Below are 22,453 nucleotides of genomic sequence, written 5' to 3' on the forward strand. Positions count from 1 at the left end.
GATATAAATGTAATAAGTTTCTTTGGTCCTGGTCTCCCCTACAATACTCGCGCCTGCAGCGCTCAGACTAGGGGAGCACTGAGACTGTGACACCGGGATAAGTTCTCCCCGATGAAACGAAGGATGTCTCATTTTGGGGAAAAAATAGTTTTGGTCAGTTGTAGTATGTTGTTTGTTTTACGTTTGGAAAGTGGTGCAATTTGATTTACAACAGAGATTTGCTTTGAAGTTATTGATTGCGGAATGATTCGTGTTTCCACCTTTACTCGGCAGAGACCCACGGAAAATCCCACAGCACACACACACACGGAGCAGAGGATATTATTATTATTTTCATGAGGGACAGTAACTTTAGTTTACAAACCAGAGAAGTGGGACAAACTTTCCAGTCCACGGCAGAGAACCATCATTGGCTGCCCCTTCAAAAAAGGCACATTAATGGGGGGAAAAAAAAAAAAAAAATCAATAAAAACTGTCTTTGTGAAGTGATAGGCAATTCTCGCAAAAAATAGTCCCATTTAGTGACTTTAATCAGTAGAAAAGGAGAGTCACGACTAACATCTTTAAATGGCTTTGATATAGGTTGGTGAATAAATTGTGGACTCGCTGCTTCTAAATCAGAACCAACGGGTCCACAATCAACATAGAGAAATGATCATTTTCCCGTTACACACCCTCAAAAACAATGTAACGGGCCAACTGCAGTGTAATTTTTTTCAACAGCAGACTGTTACTCTGTTATAATGCTGGTGAGAACCCTGATTAGTACCATTTTCTTCATCACTTTGCGCATGCTTTTATATCTACCCATATAATTGCAAACACGTGGGTGAGTTAATTGTTCACAAGTGTGTCTCTGATGTGCACATCACTCTGATGACTTCTTCTGTTCACACTATTAATAGTTTCCCAGCATCACCTTTACGTGTTGCCAGTGGACTCAACAGCTGTAGGAACATGTGTACGCCAGCCACGAACTTGGTGTGGTGCAGCGCACATTTCCATGGTCATTTCACTTTTGAAACATCTGAACATTAGCGTGGAGAAGGATGTACGCCACATTTTTGTGCATATACTGCCTTTGTACATGAGGCCCCTGGGCTTTTCCTTATATACAGTTTGCCTTTTACAGTTGAAGGCAAGATAGATTGAAGGAAGACTTTTTTTAAATGTCAGTCTGTATGAAATTTATGACAAATATTACAATAACTAAAAATGACGAAAAACAAAACTAATACCATATTTTCCAGAGTAAAAGTCACAGGACCTCCCAAACTAGCATAAAAAGTGACTTGCATACATACAGAAAAACCCCACACTCATTATTAACAATAGCAATTAGAATAACTATTTCTATTGGACTTTCTCGGGAATGAAAGCACTAAACAAAATAAACTCTAATAAAATAATAAATGCCAACAATAAAAAGTAAACTACAATAATCTATGAAAATCCCAAGTTAAAGAATTTATAATACAGACAAAAGGTGTGACTGATAGATACTACAATGCAACTTATACGCTGGAAAATGTGGTAAATGTCTAAGGGTTATTGTAACATATAAAATAATGACTGGTTTAAGTAATGCTGCACAGTCTTCCCTGAAAAGTCTATTTTCATTCAATCTAAACTTTCTCATGTTACCACATGTTACATCTAACTTGTTGAAAATGTCTCTGCTATGAGTATTCCCACAGCAAGCAAGAAAATAGTTGGTTCCACTATCTTGCTTTACATGGCATTACAAGAGGCTTTCAATGAATTAGACAAATAACCATTTTTAATTGCAATTTCAGAAGAAAACATAAAATTCCACTTCCCATGTCTTGACATTTTAAAGCCTCTTGAAAGAGTGATTTATGACATTTTAATACCAAATAAGGCCTGAATTTTAATTGAACAAATTTAACAATGCCTTTTAAGACTTTTTAAGGATCCGTGGGAATCCTGTATCATGTACTGTGGAGCACTGTTCATCATTTAGGAGTCTTACCCCTTGTGCAACAAACACCTCGTGGACACAGCAGATGCCAACAACGGTGATTCCCTGCTCCTTACACAATGTTGCTGCAGCTACGAGGACAACTGTCACTGCAATGGGGGCCCAAACTGGGGAAGGGGGGAGGACAGAAAAATAAATAAATGAATTCATGAAATTATGAGTTGATAATAGATAGTGGGGTATGGGACCACAGCTGAACCACAGACTTAAAGCCAAATGTCAATAACAATAATGTGAAATATACACTCAACAAAAATATAAACGCAACACTTTTGGTTTTGCTCCCATTTTGTATGAGATGAACTCAAAGATCTAAAACTTTTTCCACATACACAATATCACCATTTCCCTCAAATATTGTTCACAAACCAGTCTAAATCTGTGATAGTGAGCACTTCTCCTTTGCTGAGATAATCAATCCCACCTCACAGGTGTGCCATATCAAGATGCTGATTAGACACCATGATTAGTGCACAGGTGTGCCTTAGACTGCCCACAATAAAAGGCCACTCTGAAAGGTGCAGTTTTGTTTTATTGGGGGGGGGGGGGGGGGGGGGATACCAGTCAGTATCTGGTGTGACCACCATTTGCCTCATGCAGTGCAACACATCTCCTTCGCATAGAGTTGATCAGGTTGTCAATTGTGACCTGTGGAATGTTGGTCCACTCCTCTTCAATGGCTGTGTGAAGTTGCTGGATATTGGCAGGAACTGGTACACACTGTCGTATACGCCGGTCCAGAGCATCCCAAACATGCTCAATGGGTGACATGTCCGGTGAGTATGCCAGCATGCAAGAACTGGGACATTTTCAGCTTCCAAGAATTGTGTACAGATCCTTGCAACATGGGGCCGTGCATTATCTTGCTGCAACATGAGGTGATGTTCTTGGATGCATGACACAACAATGGGCCTCAGGATCTCGTCACAGTATCTCTGTGCATTCAAAATGCCATCAATAAAATGCACCTGTGTTCTTCGTCCATAACAGACGCCTGCCCATACCATAACCCCACCGCCACCATGGGCCACTCGGTCCACAACATTGACATCAGAAAACCGCTCACCCACACGCCACACACGCTGCCTGCCATCTGCCTTGAACAGTGTGAACCAGGATTCATCTGTGAAGAAAACACCTCTCCAACGTGCTAAACGCCAGCGAATGTGAGCATTTGCCCACTCAAGTCGGTTACAACGACGAACTGGAGTCAGTTCGAGACCCCGATGAGGATGACGAGCATGCAGATGAGCTTCCCTGAGATGGATTCTGACAGTTTGTGCAGACATTATTTGGTTATGCAAACCGACTGTTTCAGCAGCTGTCCGAGTGGCTGGTCTCAGACGATCTTGGAGGTGAACATGCTGGATGTGGAGGTCCTGGGCTGGTGTGGTTACACGTGGTCTGCGGTTGTGAGGCTGGTTGGATGTACTGCCAAATTCTCTGAAACGCCTTTGGAGATGGCTTATGGTAGAGAAATGAACATTCAATACACGAGCAACAGCTCTGGTTGACATTCCTGCTGTCAGCATGCCAATTGCACGCTCCCTCAAATCTTGCGACATCTGTGGCATTGTGCTGTGTGATAAAACTGCACCTTTCAGAGTGGCCTTTTATTGTTGGCAGTCTAAGGCACACCTGTGCACTAATCATGGTGTCTAATCAGCATCTTGATATGGCACACCTGTGAGGTGGGATGGATTATCTCAGCAAAGGAGAAGTGCTCACTATCAAAGATTTAGACTTTTTTGTGAACAATATTTGAGGGAAATGGTGATATTGTGTATGTGGAAAAAGTTTTAGATCTTTGAGTTCATCTCATACAATCCCTGGCAAAAATTATGGAATCACCGGCCTTGGAGGATGTTCATTCAGTTGTTTAATATTGTAGAAAAAAAACCAGCTCACAGACATCACACAAAACTAAAGTCATTTCAAATGGCAACTTTCTGGCTTTAAGAAACACTATAACAGGAAAAAAAATTGTGGAAGTCAGTAACGGTTACTTTTTTAGACCAAGCAGAGGGAAAAAAATATGGAATCGCTCAATTCTGAGGAAAAAATTATGGAATCATGAAAAACAAAAGAACGCTCCAACACATCACTAGTATTTTGTTGCACCACCTCTGGACTTAATGAGTGACAAACAGTACTCTTCATCAATCTGGCTCCAACTTTCTCTGATTGCTGTTGCCAGATCAGCTTTGCAGGTTGGAGCCTTGTCATGGACCATTTTCTTCAACTTCCACCAAAGATTTTCAAATGGATTAAGATCCGGACTATTTGCAGGCCATGACATTGACCCTATGTGTCTTTTTGCAAGGAATGTTTTCACAGTTTTTGCTCTATGGCAAGATGCGTTATCATCTTGAAAAATGATTTCATCATCCCCAAACATCCTTTCAATTGATGGGATAAGAAAAGTGTCCAAAATATCAACATAAACTTGTGCATTTATTGATGATGTAATGACAGCCATCTCCCCAGTGCCTTTACCTGACATGCAGCGCCATATCATCAATGACTGTGGAAATTTACATGTTCTCTTCAGGCAGTCATCTTTATAAATCTCATTGGAACGGCACCAAACAAAAGTTCCAGCATCATCACCATGCCCAATGCAGATTCGAGATTTATCACTGAATATGACTTTCATCCAGTCATCCACAGTCCACGATTGCTTTTCCTTAGCCCATTGTAACCTTGTTTTTTTCTGTTTAGGTGTTAATGATGGCTTTCGTTTAGCTTTTCTGTATGTAAATCCCATTTCCTTTAGGCGGTTTATTACAGTTCGGTCACAGACGTTGACTCCAGTTTCCTCCCATTCGTTCCTCATTTGTTTTGTTGTGCATTTTCGATTTTTGAGACATATTGCTTTAAGTTTTCTGTCTTGACGCTTTGACGTCTTCCTTGGTCTACCAGTATGTTTGCCTTTAACAACCTTCCCATGTTGTTTGTATTTGGTCCAAAGTTTAAACACAGCTGACTGTGAACGACCAACATCTTTTGCAACATTGCGTGATGATTTACCCTCTTTTAAGAGTTTGATAATCCTCTCCTTTGTTTCAATTGACATCTCTCGTGTTGGAGCCATGATTCATGTCAGTCCACTTGGTGCAACAGCTCTCCAAGGTGTGATCACTCCTTTTTAGATGCAGACTAACGAGCAGATCTGATTTGATGCAGGTGTTAGTTTTGGGGATGAAAATTTACAGGGTGATTCCATAATTTATTCCTCAGAATTGAGTGAGTCCATATTTTTTTCCCTCTGCTTGGTCTAAAAAAGTAACCGTTACTGACTGCCACAATTTTTTTTCTTGATTTCTTATAGTGTTTCTTAAAGCCAGAAAGTTGCCATTTGAAATGACTTTAGTTTTGTGTCATGTCTGTGATCTGCTTGTTTTCTACAAAATTAAACAACTGAATGAACATCCTCCGAGGCCGGTGATTCCATAATTATTGCCAGGGGTTGTACAAAATGGGAGCAAAACCAAAAGTGTTGCGTTTATATTTTTGTTGAGTGTAGATTTATTGTCATTGCAGTTGTGTGTTCATTTGCGTGGAAGAAAATGCAGTTGTGGATTCAGGTGAACAGAGCATGCTGAAAGCAGACAGTCTACTGTCGCGCGTTTGGCTGAAGGCAGCTTGGTGGAGACAATACATATTTGGGGGGGGGTGTCCAAACATGTAATGAATAATTCCATTCTCTTCTCTCTGTGGTTACATTTCCGGTGATAGCAGACTACTGTTTTCAGTGGTGTATGTGTGTGTGTGTGTGTGCGTGTCTGTGGAGAAGATATTTCCTTCAAACTTGGTGGAAATTATTACTTTGATAGATCTGGAAGTGACTAGACTTTGGAGCATTTTATTCAAAGGTCAAGGTAAACATAGGCCAAAATATATCAAGTTTGCTGGGAAATTACTTTGACAGCTATCTAGAGCTATCTAAACATTATTTTTGTACAGCTCAACAACCAAGAAGTCAAGATGGGTGAAAAAAAAAAGCAGTCGTTCTTCAAGTACCACAACCCTACACATTTTCCTTCTCTCCCTGCTCTGTCATAAGGTGATTAGCTCTTCCAGGTGTCTGTTAGTACCTGACTGGCTGCACACATAAATGAACCAATCAACTTGTGGCAGAGCAGAGAGAGATGGAAACTGTGTTAGGTGGTACTTGAGCACTGGGTAAAGAACTACTGATCTGAAGGATATATTAATCAGCAAAATATTTGTGATTGTGATTAACTGGTATGAATGACTTCATAATGAAGCCATAAAGAACTGATATGATGAAATCATACATTGTCAAAAACGCCATTTCAGACATATGTATGTTTACTTGTACAACTATATCATAGCATAGAGTGCACAGGACATGCATCAGCCCTCTGAAGTCTTTCATGTTCTGACAATTATCTGATTACATTTGTAATTTTGCTTTTCTGGCCACAAATTCCGAAAGAGATCTAAGCTACAAAATATACTGAACGTACAGCTGTGACAGAACTTTAACAAGATCATATCTTCATAATATCTTAAACGTGTGCATAGATGTGAACCAGTGCTGGGCACAGCTAACCAAAACCTTAGCTTTGATAACCATTAAGCCGCTAACTGAAAAGTTAAATCTTTATAAAGCTAAACTGATAAACCCCTAAAAAATTAAGCATAAGTTACAGCTAAAAGCTAAACCAATAACTTTTAGTATTGACTCCACTACACTGGCAGCTACTGACAAAACAACGAGCCAGCGCATCTGTCTCAGATCAGAATTTTCTCAACAAAGAGACCTGCTGAGCAGACAGAAAGGAAAGGGAGCAAAAATAAAAAAATAAAAAAATTCACAGCCATACAGACGTATCACAGGAGTCATGCGTGGCAAGACAGTTTTTGACTTATGGTTAAAATTTTAAACAAACTAATTCCGGACAAGTAATTGAAATTAACATCACCTCTGTCGTTTTACAAAGTGAAAATATCAGCGATATGTTTTAGTTTTAAAGTAATGCACTAATTTTGAAGGTTTTAGTGCTTACAGATACACATGCCGAAATGCATTATGGGATTATTTTTTGTTGGATGGCAGTAAACGGCCATCCAGTAGATGGCAGTCTTCATGGCAGTGTGAATACCAATTGCCACAATTTCAGTTTTCAAATTGCCATTTTTACAAACAAAAAAAGACATATTTACAAATATAGATTTTCTTTGTTAAAAAACAACCCACACGTGACAGTAACTTGTGTGTTGGCTCTTACATATACCAACCAACCACTGATGACAGGAAACTAATTTTCCCATAATGCATTTTGGCATGTGTGTCTGTAAATACTACAACCTTCAAATTTAGTACATTACTTTAAAACTAAAACATATAACTGATATTTTCACTATGTAAAACGACAGAGGTGACGCTAATTTCAACAAATTGTCCGGAATTAGTTTGTTCAAAATTTTAACCATAAATCAAAACTGGCTTGCTGTGCATGATTCCTGTGATATGTCTGCAAGTCTGTATGGCTGTGAAAATAAATAATCTTTTTTCCCCTCTTCCTTTCTCTTTAGTAGCCAGCTCTCCTCTGTTGGCAGAGGATTGAGCTCCACCTCTCATAGCTGTCTGTCTGCTACAAAACATGTAACAGGCAGACAGGCTCTAAAATGTATGATTTCAGGCTTTACAAATGTTTTTAACTGTTAAGCTTCATTCACTACGCCCGCAAAAATATGTTAGCGGTCTAAAAGTTATCGGAACTAAATTGAGCGGAAGTTAATTGGTCCCCCAATTGTTTTCAAAGTTAACTGAACAGCTAATCAGCTAGCAAAAAAGTCAGCTTTGCTAATTAGTGGTTAACCGATTAGCGGAACTGTGCCCACCACTGATGTGAACACAGTATACCTCCTCGTATGAGCAGCCATGACCAAGAAAGAGGTGTGATGATGTACCTATGGAATGGTCTGTGCTTGTTGATTTAGTGTAGGCCAAGAAAGCAGCCAAGAGGAAGACTGAAGAAAGAAGCTCTGCTCTCCCAACCACACCTGTGACCTAAACAAAAAGTCACAAGTCAATGTCTCCCATATACTTACTATATACAGTTAAGTGTATAAAATTATAAACAGGTCCAATTTTGTATTTTTTCTTCTGTACACCAGCTCAGTTGTGTTGAAAGCAAACACTCATGCGTGCATGTGATCGGCTTAATTCAAACAGTCTAACAAAGTGTGCCTTTTGGTTTGGGTCATTGACTGAAAACTAAATGATGTAGGGCGATTCTATGGTAATGGAATTACAATCGGAGCACATTTTTAATGGGGAGCTAAAATATGGCCAGATTTTCCCATCATAGTAATTCCATTACCACAGAATCACCCTCTACAGCAAGATTAAGAGTGGTCCAATTTTTCCTAATGCCCAGAATTGTTAACCAGTGAAGCATTTGCGAATGATCCACTACCACATGACTCCTTTTCACCACAAATTAATTCTCAGTCTATCAGAAAATGGTCATGAGAAGCATATACAGTTCCCACAGTGCAACACTCTTGATCCATGAAAGGAGAATACTCAAGAGTTATTCAGTGCTGTTTTCTTAAAGCTATGAGAACAATAAGACACGGATGTTACAGGTGGCAATCAACCCCCATTCATATTTGAGTCCTTGAATCTAGCGGTTTATCTGAAGATTTATTAAAAAAACAAAACAAAACACATATATGTGTCCAGAAAGCAGCGTCTCTAGGATACATAGGTTGTATACATTACTGATGACTGCCCTCATGTGGAAGAAATAACAGTTACATGTTTGCCATAATTATGTGCTGACTTCCGTAAATAGCACATCAGTACCACAAATAAGGCTCTACAAAGGACTTCCCAATACTTTATGAATCTTCTATATTGTGTATAACGCTATAGATTTTCTTTCAGACCAAGTGGAGCACTGGGTTAAGCATGTCTACACCCAAAAAGATGATACATAGCAGATTTGTTCATTTATATTTGTTTATTTTTACAACCTTCTACATAAACCCCTGGTCAGCATTACTGGCACCCTTGAATCTGAAGTACAAAATTACAATATTATGAGAAATAAAGGAAAATACAAAGAAAGTCTTCCATACAAGAAAAATCAATTAGAATCGCAGCACACATGCATTTTTGTGTCTATTTTTTCACTACATTAAAATATTTGTTGTTGTTTAATAACTTTGGACATTTAAAAAAAATACTCCGATTATACAAAATTTGTTCATTGGCATTCGTCTCTGAACGTTTTAAATTCTGTACTTAAAGTTCACAGGTATCAGTAACTATGACTACATCCCATCAGTATCTTTGGTTATATTTTGCAATGGCTGACAATGTCTCAAATCAATATGCCAACTGATTCACTGATTTTAAAGGAAATCTGGATCAGTGTGTTAATCCAAATATAAACTGTTAAGCCTTTTAGCTGAATTTTGAGAAAATGTATGACACTACAGGATAATGATCAGATAGATTTGATCAGATGAACTTGACTTTTCAAAAGAATATTTAAAGTTAATATTTACAAACACATTACACATTGCCTGATATGCAGAAAAATGTCCATCAAAGCTAATTTAGCAGTAAAATATAAATGCTCCAGGAATACTGCCTTTAGCAGAAATATGACAAATCACTTTTCTTCTTCTACACCAGCCATGAAGCCTTTTGGTGAGTGCTATACTGCAATGCAATGCTGAAAAAAAAAAAAAAATCAAGGTACAGTTTTTTTTATAATCAATCAAGCACAAAAAAAGAACCTCCAAATCCTAGTTTTCAGCATCACAACATTGTTTTTGTTTTGAAACGGGACATTTATTTCATGACTTCAAAACCAAAAACAATCTGTGTCATTTTGCACTTGACAAATGATGACGGTGTGTGTCTTTAAGATACATATGGTGAATTCTGGATTGTTTATATTTTAAACCACTCCAAGAGGCTCAGAAAAACCCCTAAGTGTGTATTAAAAAAGTCAGAATACCAAAAACTGTAAGAAAACAGAGTGCCTCTTTGTATATCATGAAGGAAGCTTCAGTGCTTGGAGCATAACTCAAACACAAATGATCTGTTCACTCAAAGATTCCAGACGGCGATACCATGAAGGCCATTTGCTGGACTAATTAAGAGCTCATTTGTGAGGCAAATTGCTTCCATTCAACAAATCTTGAGAGACTCTGCATAGAGGAGAGAACCATAAGGAGGCCTGCTGCAGTGATGCAGGCAGTGTGACAACAGTGCTCCACCCCTAAAAACAGAATGTTTTCTTTGTTTTTCTATTCTGCTAAAAGCCTATATGGTTATCAGTTCATCTTAGGTAAATTGGATGAAATACTAGTCCTGAATATAATAATTTCTATGTTAAATACATAGGACAGTATTCAATCAAATTTAACTAAAAGGAGCTGCAGAAAAAGTAAATGATCTGGAAAGTAGCTCCAGGAGTTGTAACATTCGGCGCTATGGAGTGCCTGAGGTGGACTCCATGGTGGAATTTGTTGAGAATGTTCTGATCACATACCTTAGACTACCCAACATTGTGTCAACATGCTGACGGGGTTTTAACACAAAAGCCAAAACCCAAATCAGTTCTGAGAACCATTACTCTGAATTACTTGCAGTTCACTGTGAGAGAGTTTCCTAAAATTAGCTTGGAATAAAAGAATCCATGAGCCCCAGTCTTGAGACAAATACTGAAAGTTTTTCCATGGCAAATCCAGTTGTTAAGCTCTTACATAACGCATCACGTGATAAATCTGTTTCCGGGTCCAAAGACCTGCAAGTTTACAATTAAAGTTACGTCTGTATGATCCTTTTAAGGATCTACAGTTTAAGTTTAGTTTGTGTTTACAGTGTGCGCAAACCTCCGTCCCTCCCTTCTCCGCCTCCACTTCCGTTAACCGCATTTGTCTGTTTCTAAGGTACGAACACTTAATAAAACTTTTTTCTTTTACTTTGTATATTTTATTATGCACAGGTAAAATATACATGTCTGTTAATAAAAAAAAATATTTTTTCATACTTTAGAGTGATTTGGGGATGTTTTACAAGGCTGGAATGGATTAAAATTATTTTAGTTATTTTCAATGGGGGAAAATAGTTTGAAATATGAGCAGATGAGCCTGGTCACGGAACAAATTAAACTTGCAAATCAAGGTTCCACCGTACTACTAAAAAGTAATTTTTTTTATGCTTTTCATCACGTTAATAAGAGACTGCATCCATGAGACCCTGAAAACTAGCTAAAACAAATATTACCAATGATCCATGTCTGCTATGTTTAACCTGCGTGGAATTTAATAAACACAAACCAAATTTCAGAGATCTTATATATATTACTCTGGAACAAAGATGCCAAACAGTGTTGTAAAGGACAATAAACAGGATGTTGAAGTGCAAACTTCACTTTCTCCCCGAACGACATGAACAGGAAGCGATCGCAGCTCACAGCAGCTCCCATTGAAAATAACGGAGAAACGACCTGAGCTTCTGGCATTTTTACATAAAACAAACACATTAACAATATCCAGGAGAGTTTTCGGCACAATATAAAAAGAGTTTTATGTCGCAATGTAAATGCTGTTGTCCGTGTGCAACGGTTTAAGTGCAGCCTGATCAGAGCGTCTCAGTCCAGTTTTCAATATTAATGACAGCGTGCCTTTTTTGTTTGGACCCGGAAGTTGAAAATATGCGTTACATCACACTTAACAACCGGATGAGTTGAAGCCAGTGAGAGGCTGAAACAAATCAAGACAAGCACGAAAGAACATGCTCTAAGAATTTAAGAGTGAATGCTGCAACGTGGAAAGATTGAAATCACTTCAAACTATTCAAACTGACTGAGAATAGAGTGTGTGTGTGGAGAAACATTTGCTCTTTTCTTTTCATCTATATTGCTTCCCACAGAGTGTACGCAAAAGGAACGGTTACATATCATAAATTGCCAACTAAGCAGCAGATAGTCATCAGTGTTGGACTTATCCAGAGGATGTGGATATACATGCAAGTGAATATTCCACCACTGGGGGGCACGCCAAACATGCAGTGAGGAGATTTCATTCTGCCCCATTCCAACAGGGACTTTCGAGGGACAGTGAACCCTTTACACTGGGAAGTCTTTGTAATTCTTCTGATGTTCTTCTACGCAAGTTTTAAAATTTGTTTTTAGTTGATTGTTTTATTTTCATTTCCTTCAGTGTAATATATTTGAACCAGTGAATAGTTTTATTTCACATAATATAGCTTAATAATAACAAAGCATAATATAACCAAGTTTAAGTTGTCACAATAACGTACCATATGGTCAATATAATTATCCTTAATGTCAGTGGTCTTTGAAGCCCAATTCAAGCTGAATAAATTTCTCTCAAAATTAAAAAGCCACAGAAGGAACATCTATAATTTAAAAGACATGGAGTTTAATATGTCTTAGCATCATGTAGTGCTCCAACAATTAATCGATTATTAAATCAATCACCAGCTAGTTTAGTAATCAAGGGATAGTTTTGAGTCTTCTTTTGCTTGATGTCCATATTCTCTTATTTCATCTTCTTAAATGTGAATGTTATAGTTTCCTCAACCCTCTCCCACAGTAAACATCTTTGGGATGTGAACATAACAGGATATTTGAAGACGACATCCTGGCCTTTGCCATTCTCTTCAAATGTCTGATATTTTTCACCATTTTCTAAGATTTTATGAACCACTTGTAGTTGTAATTAAATAATATTAAGTTTGCATTCAGCTCAAGTACATCCAAATATTTTAAGGCAAACTTCTTTTTGCCACGACATACACTATGCAAGGGTTTGCATACTCCATGTGCACTTACAGCTTCTGCGTGGATCGGGTGAACGGCAAACAGCAATGCTGCCACCAAGCTAGAAGTCTTGTCCAGAAACACACGACACACCCGCAGGAAAAGCACACACACAATGGCGTGTAACATGACATTAAGCACGTGGTAGGAAGCAGGACTGAGCTCACTGAAGAGGTAGTTGAGTCTGAAGGTAAGTACAGTCAACGGGCGATAAGATTTATGGCTCCGCTCCTGCAGTGGGACAAACAGGCATGCAGATCAGATGATTGAGAGACCTTAGAGGTTACTGTGGCTTTTGAGAGAATCTTTAAATGTTTCTTAATCATGTTAATAAGAGAAGGCTGATTTAAATCCATTCAAGTTTCACTGAAGAAATTTTCATTTCACTCATCCAAATGAAATGGGTCACAGAGGTGTGCAACAGGACATCACTTACTTCAGCCATGGGTGTACCCCAGAAATCATTAAGGAAAAGGTTTTGGAGAGGTGTTGATGGGCGTAGATCTTTGTTGTCAAGGATTGCTGAGACATCATCAAAGACAAAACCGCAATGTAGACTGTTCCAGTAACATCCCACCACCAGCCCAGTCAAAAGCAAAGTCTCCTTCCATGACACGACAGCCATCATTGACCAAAGTCGTCATTGATCTCTTCAAAAAAAAAAAAAATTATTTTTAGAAACATCAGCTTTATGATACTAAAATTGAAATTGCAACAGAAAAAAAGGTCACTGGGAAGAAAAAAAGCTATCTGCCACTGAAGAAGCAGCCATGTTTAAATGGTTTATCACCACCCCACCACCCATGACGCTCAAGAAAATCCAGTAGACAGGTTACCATTTGCCTTGAAAGTGCACAATTTGAAACAGCAAATTGAAAATATGCTTAATAGAAATGCATCAATTGAAAATATGCTTAATAGAAAGGGTATTTTTTCAAGTGATTCAAAAAGGCATATTTTGCTAAACTGCAATGGAAAATTATTTTCCACAATTATAGGTCACGTAATATACAGAAAAAGTCACATGACATTCTAAATACATGGTGAGGTACATGTGGATGGAGGAAAAGATCAAGAGCTTCTTAAATCTTATGAGACAACTTTACTGCAATACTGGATTAAAAATAAATAAATAAACAAATCTCCAATATTTAGCAAGCCCTGCATCAAGGGTGCAGAAAATTTCAAATTGTAGATTATTCCGGCTTCTGCTTGCCATTTCATTTCAAAATTCACTTTAAATTCAAGGACTGAAATTCAAAACCATCCATCCATTGTATATGTAAGGATTAAACAACAAGAAGCCGTGCATTATACGGTTTGAATGCACGAATTGCTGTTATTTCACTACTGTGTTTTGTTGACATTCTGAAAACTTGCACAAATATATAATGAAAGCCCAGCTGCTGTTCACATTTTAAGTTAAAGGTATGCATTATGTTTCCAAAATCACTGAGTAACTGTTTGTGACCTCCATATGAATGATGAAGATGATTTTTGCCATAATCAGGCAGCCCACATATGGGATAACATGAATAAATATAACAATCTTCTACTACAAACACAATTTCCACATTAGCAATGTATGACTGCAACATGATACCCATTGAGTTAATGTCAGCAACTGTCTAACACTTATGACCAGCAGCTCTGCTTTTCCTCAAAGCCCAGGAAAAATGACGCAACACATGGCTGAGAGTTCCCAGCCAGGAGCAACTGCATTCAAATATAACTCTCAGTCATAATACAGAAAAGGACAGATGCATGCACACATATATGAAGTGCAATTCTATATGGCCCAAAAGCTCATAGGATGGAGAAACCTAGTATATGATTATACATATAAATTTTGCAATCAATCTGAAGTTACAGATATTGTTGAACAATGGCATAATGTGCAGAGTCCACAGACTTTGAAGTGGCTCTGTTGGAAACATCCAGACAGATGACCCAAAAAGCACAGATTCAAAGTGCTGGTATCTTCATGAAGAATTATGAATAGAATTTTACTTGCCAACTGGTGGGCATTTATCAGTTCTTATGCTTTAAAATATGTACAAATTCTAAACAAATTTGCAAATAACATAGTTTTTGTATGTCAGATGACTTAAAAAAAAGGAAGTGACAAAAAAGTTTTCACTTTTTTTAATCATTTATTTTCTCTGTCTTTTCCTATAAGTGACCCCATGCTATTCTACCTGTTAGTCTTCATATAGCTTATTTTGTAATGTTTATTCTGATTTAGAACATTTTTTCATCCAGATTTGGTAATCCTGAAAAGTCTGTATCTGGGTCAGACTAATCAATCCAATATTGTTTTGAAAAATTGGTGCCAAACTAAAAGATTATGTGATCCTGGATAGAAAAATATAGGATTTCCAAATACAGATCACTTTTACCCAGACTAAATCCAGACTGGGTGCTGCACTTTGTGGAATCTGTGACACCACCTAATGTTTTTGGGTCCTGGATGAAAACCACCCAGACAGACAAATGGTCCATTCCAACATCTCTAAAAAGACCATCTGCCACAGCTAGTTGACACTGGGGCCTCTCCTTGGTCTTCTCCAGCTACTGGGGTCCTCAACACTCAGGCACCTGTGTGCTGGATGGTGCACAGAGAAATGTGCCACATGGCCAAAATGTAGAAGTTGATGCTCCCTCACAATGTAAATGACACTCATCTTATTAACTGCTCATTTGACACAATCATTCCAGTGGTAACCAAGGATAATCTGAAGAGAGACCTAGTACCAAAGACATCGTCCCAAGTCTCACAAACACACAGTAAGGCAGATAGCACCAGAACCCTAAAGACTTGAACCTTCGTTCTTCTGCAGCAATATCTGCCTCACCAAACACCTCTATCCAGCAACTCAGGTGCCTTTTATTCTCAAAGTTCAAGAACCCAGAGATATGTATGCTCTCAAGTATTCATAGATTCCACACAGATCACGTCATCATCACGAAGTAAAGGTCAGTAAACCTTCCCTCGCCAAAAAAGTACCTAAGTCACTGGTTTCCAACCCCACCCAACACCCAGTCCATCCAAACAATGAACAGTGCAGGAGCCACTACACGTGCCAAACGAACACCAGTTTTCATGGGAAAACTCTTTGGGGAGAAAAAATAAAAAGACTGACGACTATTGTTCCAGCAACCGGAAAGATAACCAATGCCCATCGAATACTGGCAAAAATCCATATCGTGCATCCCTAAAAACCACAGCTCACTTACATTTCGTGGTCAATTTAAAGATATATATTTGTATAATAAAAGGTTCTTTCTTACTACCCATACATGCAGCACAAGCAAAGCGATAATAATGTCTAATGTCCTGATGTCTTCAGTTATGTTTACCATGGCTAAATCCACAGCGAACGCTAACTAGCTTCCCACAACCTTATATGGCAGAAAACATGTACACAGGTTTATCGCCTGGTCTTTGTTGAATTTCCTACCGTGTCTAGAAAAGAGCAAGCAATGGCTGCAGACGTAATATCAAAACTTTGACAGTGTTAGACACATAATTTTACTTAGAAAAAACACAATTCAGTAAACCAGCTATCCCTACCGGTGCAGAGGTGACTAGATTCTTCTTCGTCTCGTGTTTACAGAAGAGTGGCATATGATGCATTATCACCCCCTATAGGCTGGAGTATAAACTGGAGCTTCACGATGCCGATGATAAAATAATTGACATTCATACTAGTCCCATACGGGAGGGGCTCAGATGGAGATGTGGTCCCGGATGAACCATGGTCTGTGTAATTGACTTTTTATCTAAATGGTCACACTTTTCCTACAATCTGTCATTGCTTTCCTCTTAGAAAGTGCTTCCCTCGTGTTATGTGCACCCCTGTATATAATATATATATATATATATATATATATATATATATATATATATATATATATATATATATATACATACAAATACACACACATACATAACATATCATGCATGCATGCGTATGCATGCGTGTTTGTGTATAACTTCAATCATAGACAAAGTGAGGAGCTGACATTTGCCATTTGGTATGCTTATGTATTTTGGGTCAAGTATGAACACCGCCAAAATGGAACATTGATAGAATTTATATTTTTGGAGAAGCTATGGATATTTGCTAACAACAGTGAGCAATGGACGTGATTGACACGGACCATTCATAGACACCAAAAAAAGACCATTTATAGACAAAAACAGACCATTCATAGACAACGATCATTCATAGACATACCAAAGGACCATTTATAGACATATAAAGAACCATTAATATTTAATATGTAACAGATGAGCAATACCAAAATATAGCACTTTATTACTCATAATTAGCCTTTGGAAAACCGAATAGGTGTTTACATTTTACTGATATTCTGTTGGCGTATCTTGAAAGAGGAGTTGGATTTCCTGTGTAGGTCATTGTTGGGGAGAGGTTGTCTCTGATTGTTGCTTCAACAATGTGCTATGCAAAGCGGAATGGTTGTGACAGGGCAGTAGTTAAGATCTTGATGTTATGGTTTTTCACGCTGCAGATCCAGTAAACAATGTTGTTGCGAGTCTTGTTTTTGGTGTAAGTAATCGAGAGCCTGTGGAACCACATGGGCAGCATGCTAGTGTATATGAACAACAGAAAGTAGAACCATTGTGGTCTCCTTGTCTGAGGGTCTGGCTCCCAAACTATGCTTTCTTTCTGTTGGCTGAGTCAAATGTGAACTGGCCTATTAAAAACAGTATGATATTGGGGGTGATTAGTCTAGTGTCTGTGCTACCAACCGTTACCACATTTAATTTTATTAGATCATGCAACTGTAGCCACCAATGTGTAAGAATGTGCACCCCACCCGTTGCTCGACAAACATCCATGCGATGATCTAGCTTGGTCCGGACTCTCTGCAGCATATTCGGTGTGATCGAGAAATCCTACAAGTGAGAAAAGAAAGTTTTCAAGTTCATGTAGAGTAGTAGTAGTTACCATATTTATAAACATATTCCAATAACCTATGATATTATGGCTACTTGAAATCAAGGAGTGTGCATTCACCCTGTTTATAAGGAATTTAAAGTTCTGATGGCCCAGGGAAAGACAGTGTTCTTGAGTCTGTCTGTCCAGCCATTATCACTCGATTTTAGTCAACCAACTCTCCTTTGGAGTTAGTAGTTTACTTAGTCATATTAGTCATATGATTGTCAACTAAAACAAGACTATTACTAAAACAATTCAGATGACTAAATTATGAAGAAAAACTAACATTTTAGTCAAGACTATGACTAAATAAGTAGTACAAAAATTTTACTAGAGAGTTATGTCCTTTCCCTTCATTCTGGTATGTTTACCTTGCCCACATTCCAGCCCAATAGGTGGCGGTATTGTATTTCTAAACTGGATCTCAACCGAATATTATACAAAAAAGAAGAAGTCTTCATTGCACTTGTTTCGGGCTTTCTTTTTTTGTTATATCCCTTGCAGCTTTTACTAACAATTATATAATCACGACTGGACTACTAATAATGTGCATTCAGCTGGTTACAAGCGTTGTGAGAAAACAAAGAATTTGAAGCTTATTCTGAAAAGCGCATCACCGTTTCCATAGTAACGTTGCATGGAATTAGCTAACGTGCTAATGCTACAGTAGGTAGTGTTGATCAAGTGTCAGCAAAATGCCTGGTGAATTTGAGTGGAAGAAGCTGATGGGAATTGACCCAGCAACGCTTAGCGAACGTGAAGACAGTGAAGTAGACTTGGTCTTCGACATGCTGACTTTGGTGAAGCTGCCTACATCACATCACTCTGTTCAGTTTTCAAAGCTATCACCTTTGTGTTATCAGACAGGGATTTGTTACTCTGGTGACTTGTACAGAACCATACTATGACTGCAATTTTATCTTTCACCGTGTTTTACGCACAGAACAAGAAGTGGGAGGTGAAAAATGAAGCTCCAGAGAGACTCAGTCACCTCATCCTTCTGTTTCAGGCCCTGTTAATGGTAATGAAGTTATTATTATTTAACTAGTCTCATGTTTCTCGTGGTGAAGTCGTATTCTTATCTCATTGCCTTATCTCTACAAGTGCATGAGTATAAGTATGAGTTGCAGATTGTAACTTGATCGCTGGACTGCATTTATAAAGCGCTTTTCCATCGGCATCAGATGCTCAAAGCGTTTTACACATCAATGCCTCACTTTCACCCCAATGACAGGCTGCTGCCATGCAAGGTGCTCACTACACACCAGGAGCAGCTAGGGCAGGGGTGCCCAAGTTTGGTCCTTGAGATCTACCTTCCTGACACTCTTAGTTGTCTCCCTGCTCCAACACACCTGAAACCAATGAAAGGCTCATTAAAAGCCTGCTAACGAGTCTTTCATTGGATTTTTTTTAAGATTTTTGCAAATATATATTAAAAACAAAAAAATAAGTAATCACATGTACATAAGTATTCACAGTTTTTGCCAAGAAGCTCAAAATTAAGCTCAGTTGCGTCCTGTTTCCACTGATCATCCTTGAGATGTTTCTACAACTTCATTGGAGTCCACGTAGGGTAAATTCAGTTGACTGTACATGATTTGGAAAGGCACACATACAAGGTCCCATAGTTGACAGTGCATGTCAGAGCACAAACCAAGCATGAAGTCAAAGGAATTGTCTGTAGACCTCCGAGACAGGATTTTCTCATTGCACAAATCCGGGGAAGGCTTCAGAAACATTTCTGCTGCTTTCAAGGTCCCAGTGAGCACTGTGGCCTCCATAATCTGTAAATGGAAGAAGTTCGGATCCACCAGGACCCTTCCTAGAGGTGACCCCCCCGTGTCTAAACTGAGCAATCAGGGGGCTGGGGCTTAATCATGGAGGTAACCAACAATTTGATGGTCACTCTGTCAGAGCTCCACCATTCCTCTGTGGAAAGAGGAGAACCTTCCAGAAGGACAACCATTGCTATAGCAATCCACCAATCAGGTCTGTATGGTAGAGTGGCCAGACAGAAGCCACTCCTGAGTAAAAGGCACATGGCAGTGTACCTGGAATATGCTTAAAGGTACCTGAAGGACTCTCAGAACATGAGAAAGAAAATTCTCTGGTCTCATGAGACAAAGATTGAACTCTTTGGCATGAATGCCAGGCATCATGTTTGGAGGGAACCAGGCACCATCCCTACAGTGAAGCATGGTGGTGGCAACATCATGCGGAGGTTTTTCAGTGGCTGGAACTGGAAAACTAGTCAGGATGGGGGGAAAGATGAATGCAGCAATGTACAGAGACATCCTGGATGAAAACCTGCTCCAGAGCGCTCTTAACCTCAGACTGGGGTTGACGGCTCATCTTTCAGCAGGACAATGACCTTAAGCAAACAGCCAAGATATCAAAGGAGTGGCTTCAGGGCAAATCTGTGAATGTCCTTGAGTGGCCCAGCCAGAGCCCAGACCTGAATCTGATTGAACATCTTTGGAAAGAAAATGTCTGTGCACCGACACTCCCCATCCAACATGATGGAGGTTGAGAGGTGCTGCAAAGAGGAATGGGCAAAACTGCTCAAAGATAGGTGCACCAAGCTTGTGGCATCATATCAAGAAAACGTGAGACTGTAATCGCTGCCAAAGGTGCATCAACAAAGTATTGAACAAAGGGTGTGAACACTTACGTACATGTGATTTCTTAGTTTTCTATTTTTAGTAAATTTGCAAAAAAAAAACAACAATTTTTTTCGCATTGTCATTATGGGGTGTTGTGAGTAGAATTTTGAGGGGAAAAATAATTTACTCCATTTTGGAAGAAGGCTGTAACAAAACAAAATGTGGAAAAAGTGAAGTTTTGTAAAGACTTTATGGATGTACTGTACAGCCTGCATTTTGGTTCCTTCCAGTGCCTCCCAGTACCATTATGGCAAATAGTCATACCCGTAAAGAAGGCTTACCTAGAAATGGATTAGCATGAAAATAAATATAAGAAAAAAAAAAGATAAAATAAGTCAGTTAGCAGCAAAATTACTTTTGTCACTAAAGTGAACTGTACACTAAATTTTGCTGTACACTAAGTAAACTCTACACTAAACTTTAGTGACCACAGTCACTAAACTTTACTGACTGTGGGCACTAAAGTTTAGTGACTGTGGTCCAGGTGTTGGGGTAATATTCATCAATTCATTACTTTGGGTTTGGCACTCCTTGGTTGCCCAACCCCAAGAACTAAAATCATTTTTAAGTAAAAAAAAATGTAAAGCTCACTTAAAGCATTTGTTTTCCAATAAACTGCTTGTGAGCATAATAATGTTTGCTGTACCAAAGTGATTATTATGTACGTATGGGATGTATATTAGGAACCTTATTCAACTTTGTTGAACCATATTTTTGGGTGGTCGGAAGGTCAAAGGGCAAGGCCACTCGAAACATGTTTTACTTGCAGTATTCCTTGTGAGCATGAAATGGCCTCTTATCCATAACAAATGGTTACCACAGTTGGTATGTATCATGGATTTTCTAAACCAGGGAGCAGGAGCACTACTTCCTAATACAGTCGGTGTGCACCCGCTACCTCAAATGCTCATTTAGCCTTTGATGTTATTCATGAAGTGCTTGTCTTGCAGTCTTCCTTAAAATGACCTTTTCCTGTAAAAATAGTAAAGTGATGCAGCAAACAATATTTCTGTTTGGTAGAAATGGTACAATTGCCCCAAAAATATCAAAGTTGTCGAAAGTCGACAGCCAGATGGTTTATACTGCTTTGATAACATGTAGCTCTGACAGCCCTTAAAGAACACAAATTTCCAAAGTCTCTTTGATCTTTACAAATCCCCAGAATGTTGTTGCACCTTCCTACCTGTCTGAAATTTTATTTCCCTGCACTTACAATAAGGTATTGGGGTCACCTGGTCAACTGTATGTAGATGTTCCGAGGTCAAAACATAAATTTTGGCGTGATTGTGCTTTTGTGGTAGCTGAACCCAGACTGTGGAACAAGTTACCTCCTAATTTACGCACTATTTCTGTCAACATTTCTGTACTTTTTAAATGGCGTTTAATACCTAGTGGCGCTGTGACATGTTTTGTTTTTATGTGCCTCTTTAATTCTGTTGTATGTTTGCTTTTATTCTCGTGAATTTTTATTTCTTGTTTTTACTGTAAAGCACTTTGGACACCATCTGGTTGCTGTAAATGGCTATATACGGTAAATAAATATTGATTGATTGATAATTTTGATAATTATGGCCCACAGTACCACAAAAAAGAGAAATGATGTATTTCAAAATATTTGAATATTTCATTTCCAGTCACTATTTGTAGAGCAGGTAGCTGAGTGGATCAGGAGCTGGCCTGCCAATCTTTAGACCTGGTTTTGAATCCTACCTGTCTGTGTCCTTGGGCAAGAAACTACATTGACTACACTTCTCAGTCCACCCAGCTGTAAATATGTACTGGCCTTGGCTGGTGAAGCAACCTGCATCGGACTGGCATCCCATCCAGGGGGAGTCATCATTGTCATCCACTTGTCAGTACAGAATCTGGAGATAAGCACCACCACCAACGAGCCTCAGGGCCTATGTCGCACTTAGTATTTATGCAGTGTGTGTGTATATAGATAGATCGATCAGATAGATAGAGATATAGATTATA

At 38.7% G+C, this 22,453-nt stretch overlaps 1 protein-coding gene across 3 annotated transcripts in view; it reads right to left on the bottom strand.

Annotated features, from left to right (window-relative positions):
- The window catches only part of tmtc3 (transmembrane O-mannosyltransferase targeting cadherins 3), a 93,860-nt gene extending 77,386 nt beyond the window's left edge, over window positions 1-16,474 (bottom strand). Inside the window, exons 1-5 of one of the 3 annotated variants that reach the window (XM_034175895.1) lie at window positions 16,421-16,474; window positions 13,283-13,496; window positions 12,859-13,077; window positions 7,946-8,045; window positions 1,994-2,109 (exon numbers count right to left, since the gene is read on the bottom strand). In XM_034175895.1, the coding sequence (XP_034031786.1) occupies window positions 1,994-2,109; window positions 7,946-8,045; window positions 12,859-13,077; window positions 13,283-13,474 (627 nt within the window). In that variant the 5' untranslated portion in view covers window positions 13,475-13,496; window positions 16,421-16,474. Of the gene's footprint in view, window positions 1-1,993; window positions 2,110-7,898; window positions 8,046-12,858; window positions 13,078-13,282; window positions 13,497-16,307 lie in introns of those variants that run through there. The other 2 variants (XM_034175897.1, XM_034175898.1) reach the window with 2 other exon arrangements.
- Between the last annotated feature and the right edge of the window lie 5,979 nt (window positions 16,475-22,453).

This window comes from Thalassophryne amazonica, chromosome 8 (assembly GCF_902500255.1).
Source record: "Thalassophryne amazonica chromosome 8, fThaAma1.1, whole genome shotgun sequence".
Lineage (NCBI taxonomy): Eukaryota > Metazoa > Chordata > Actinopteri > Batrachoidiformes > Batrachoididae > Thalassophryne > Thalassophryne amazonica.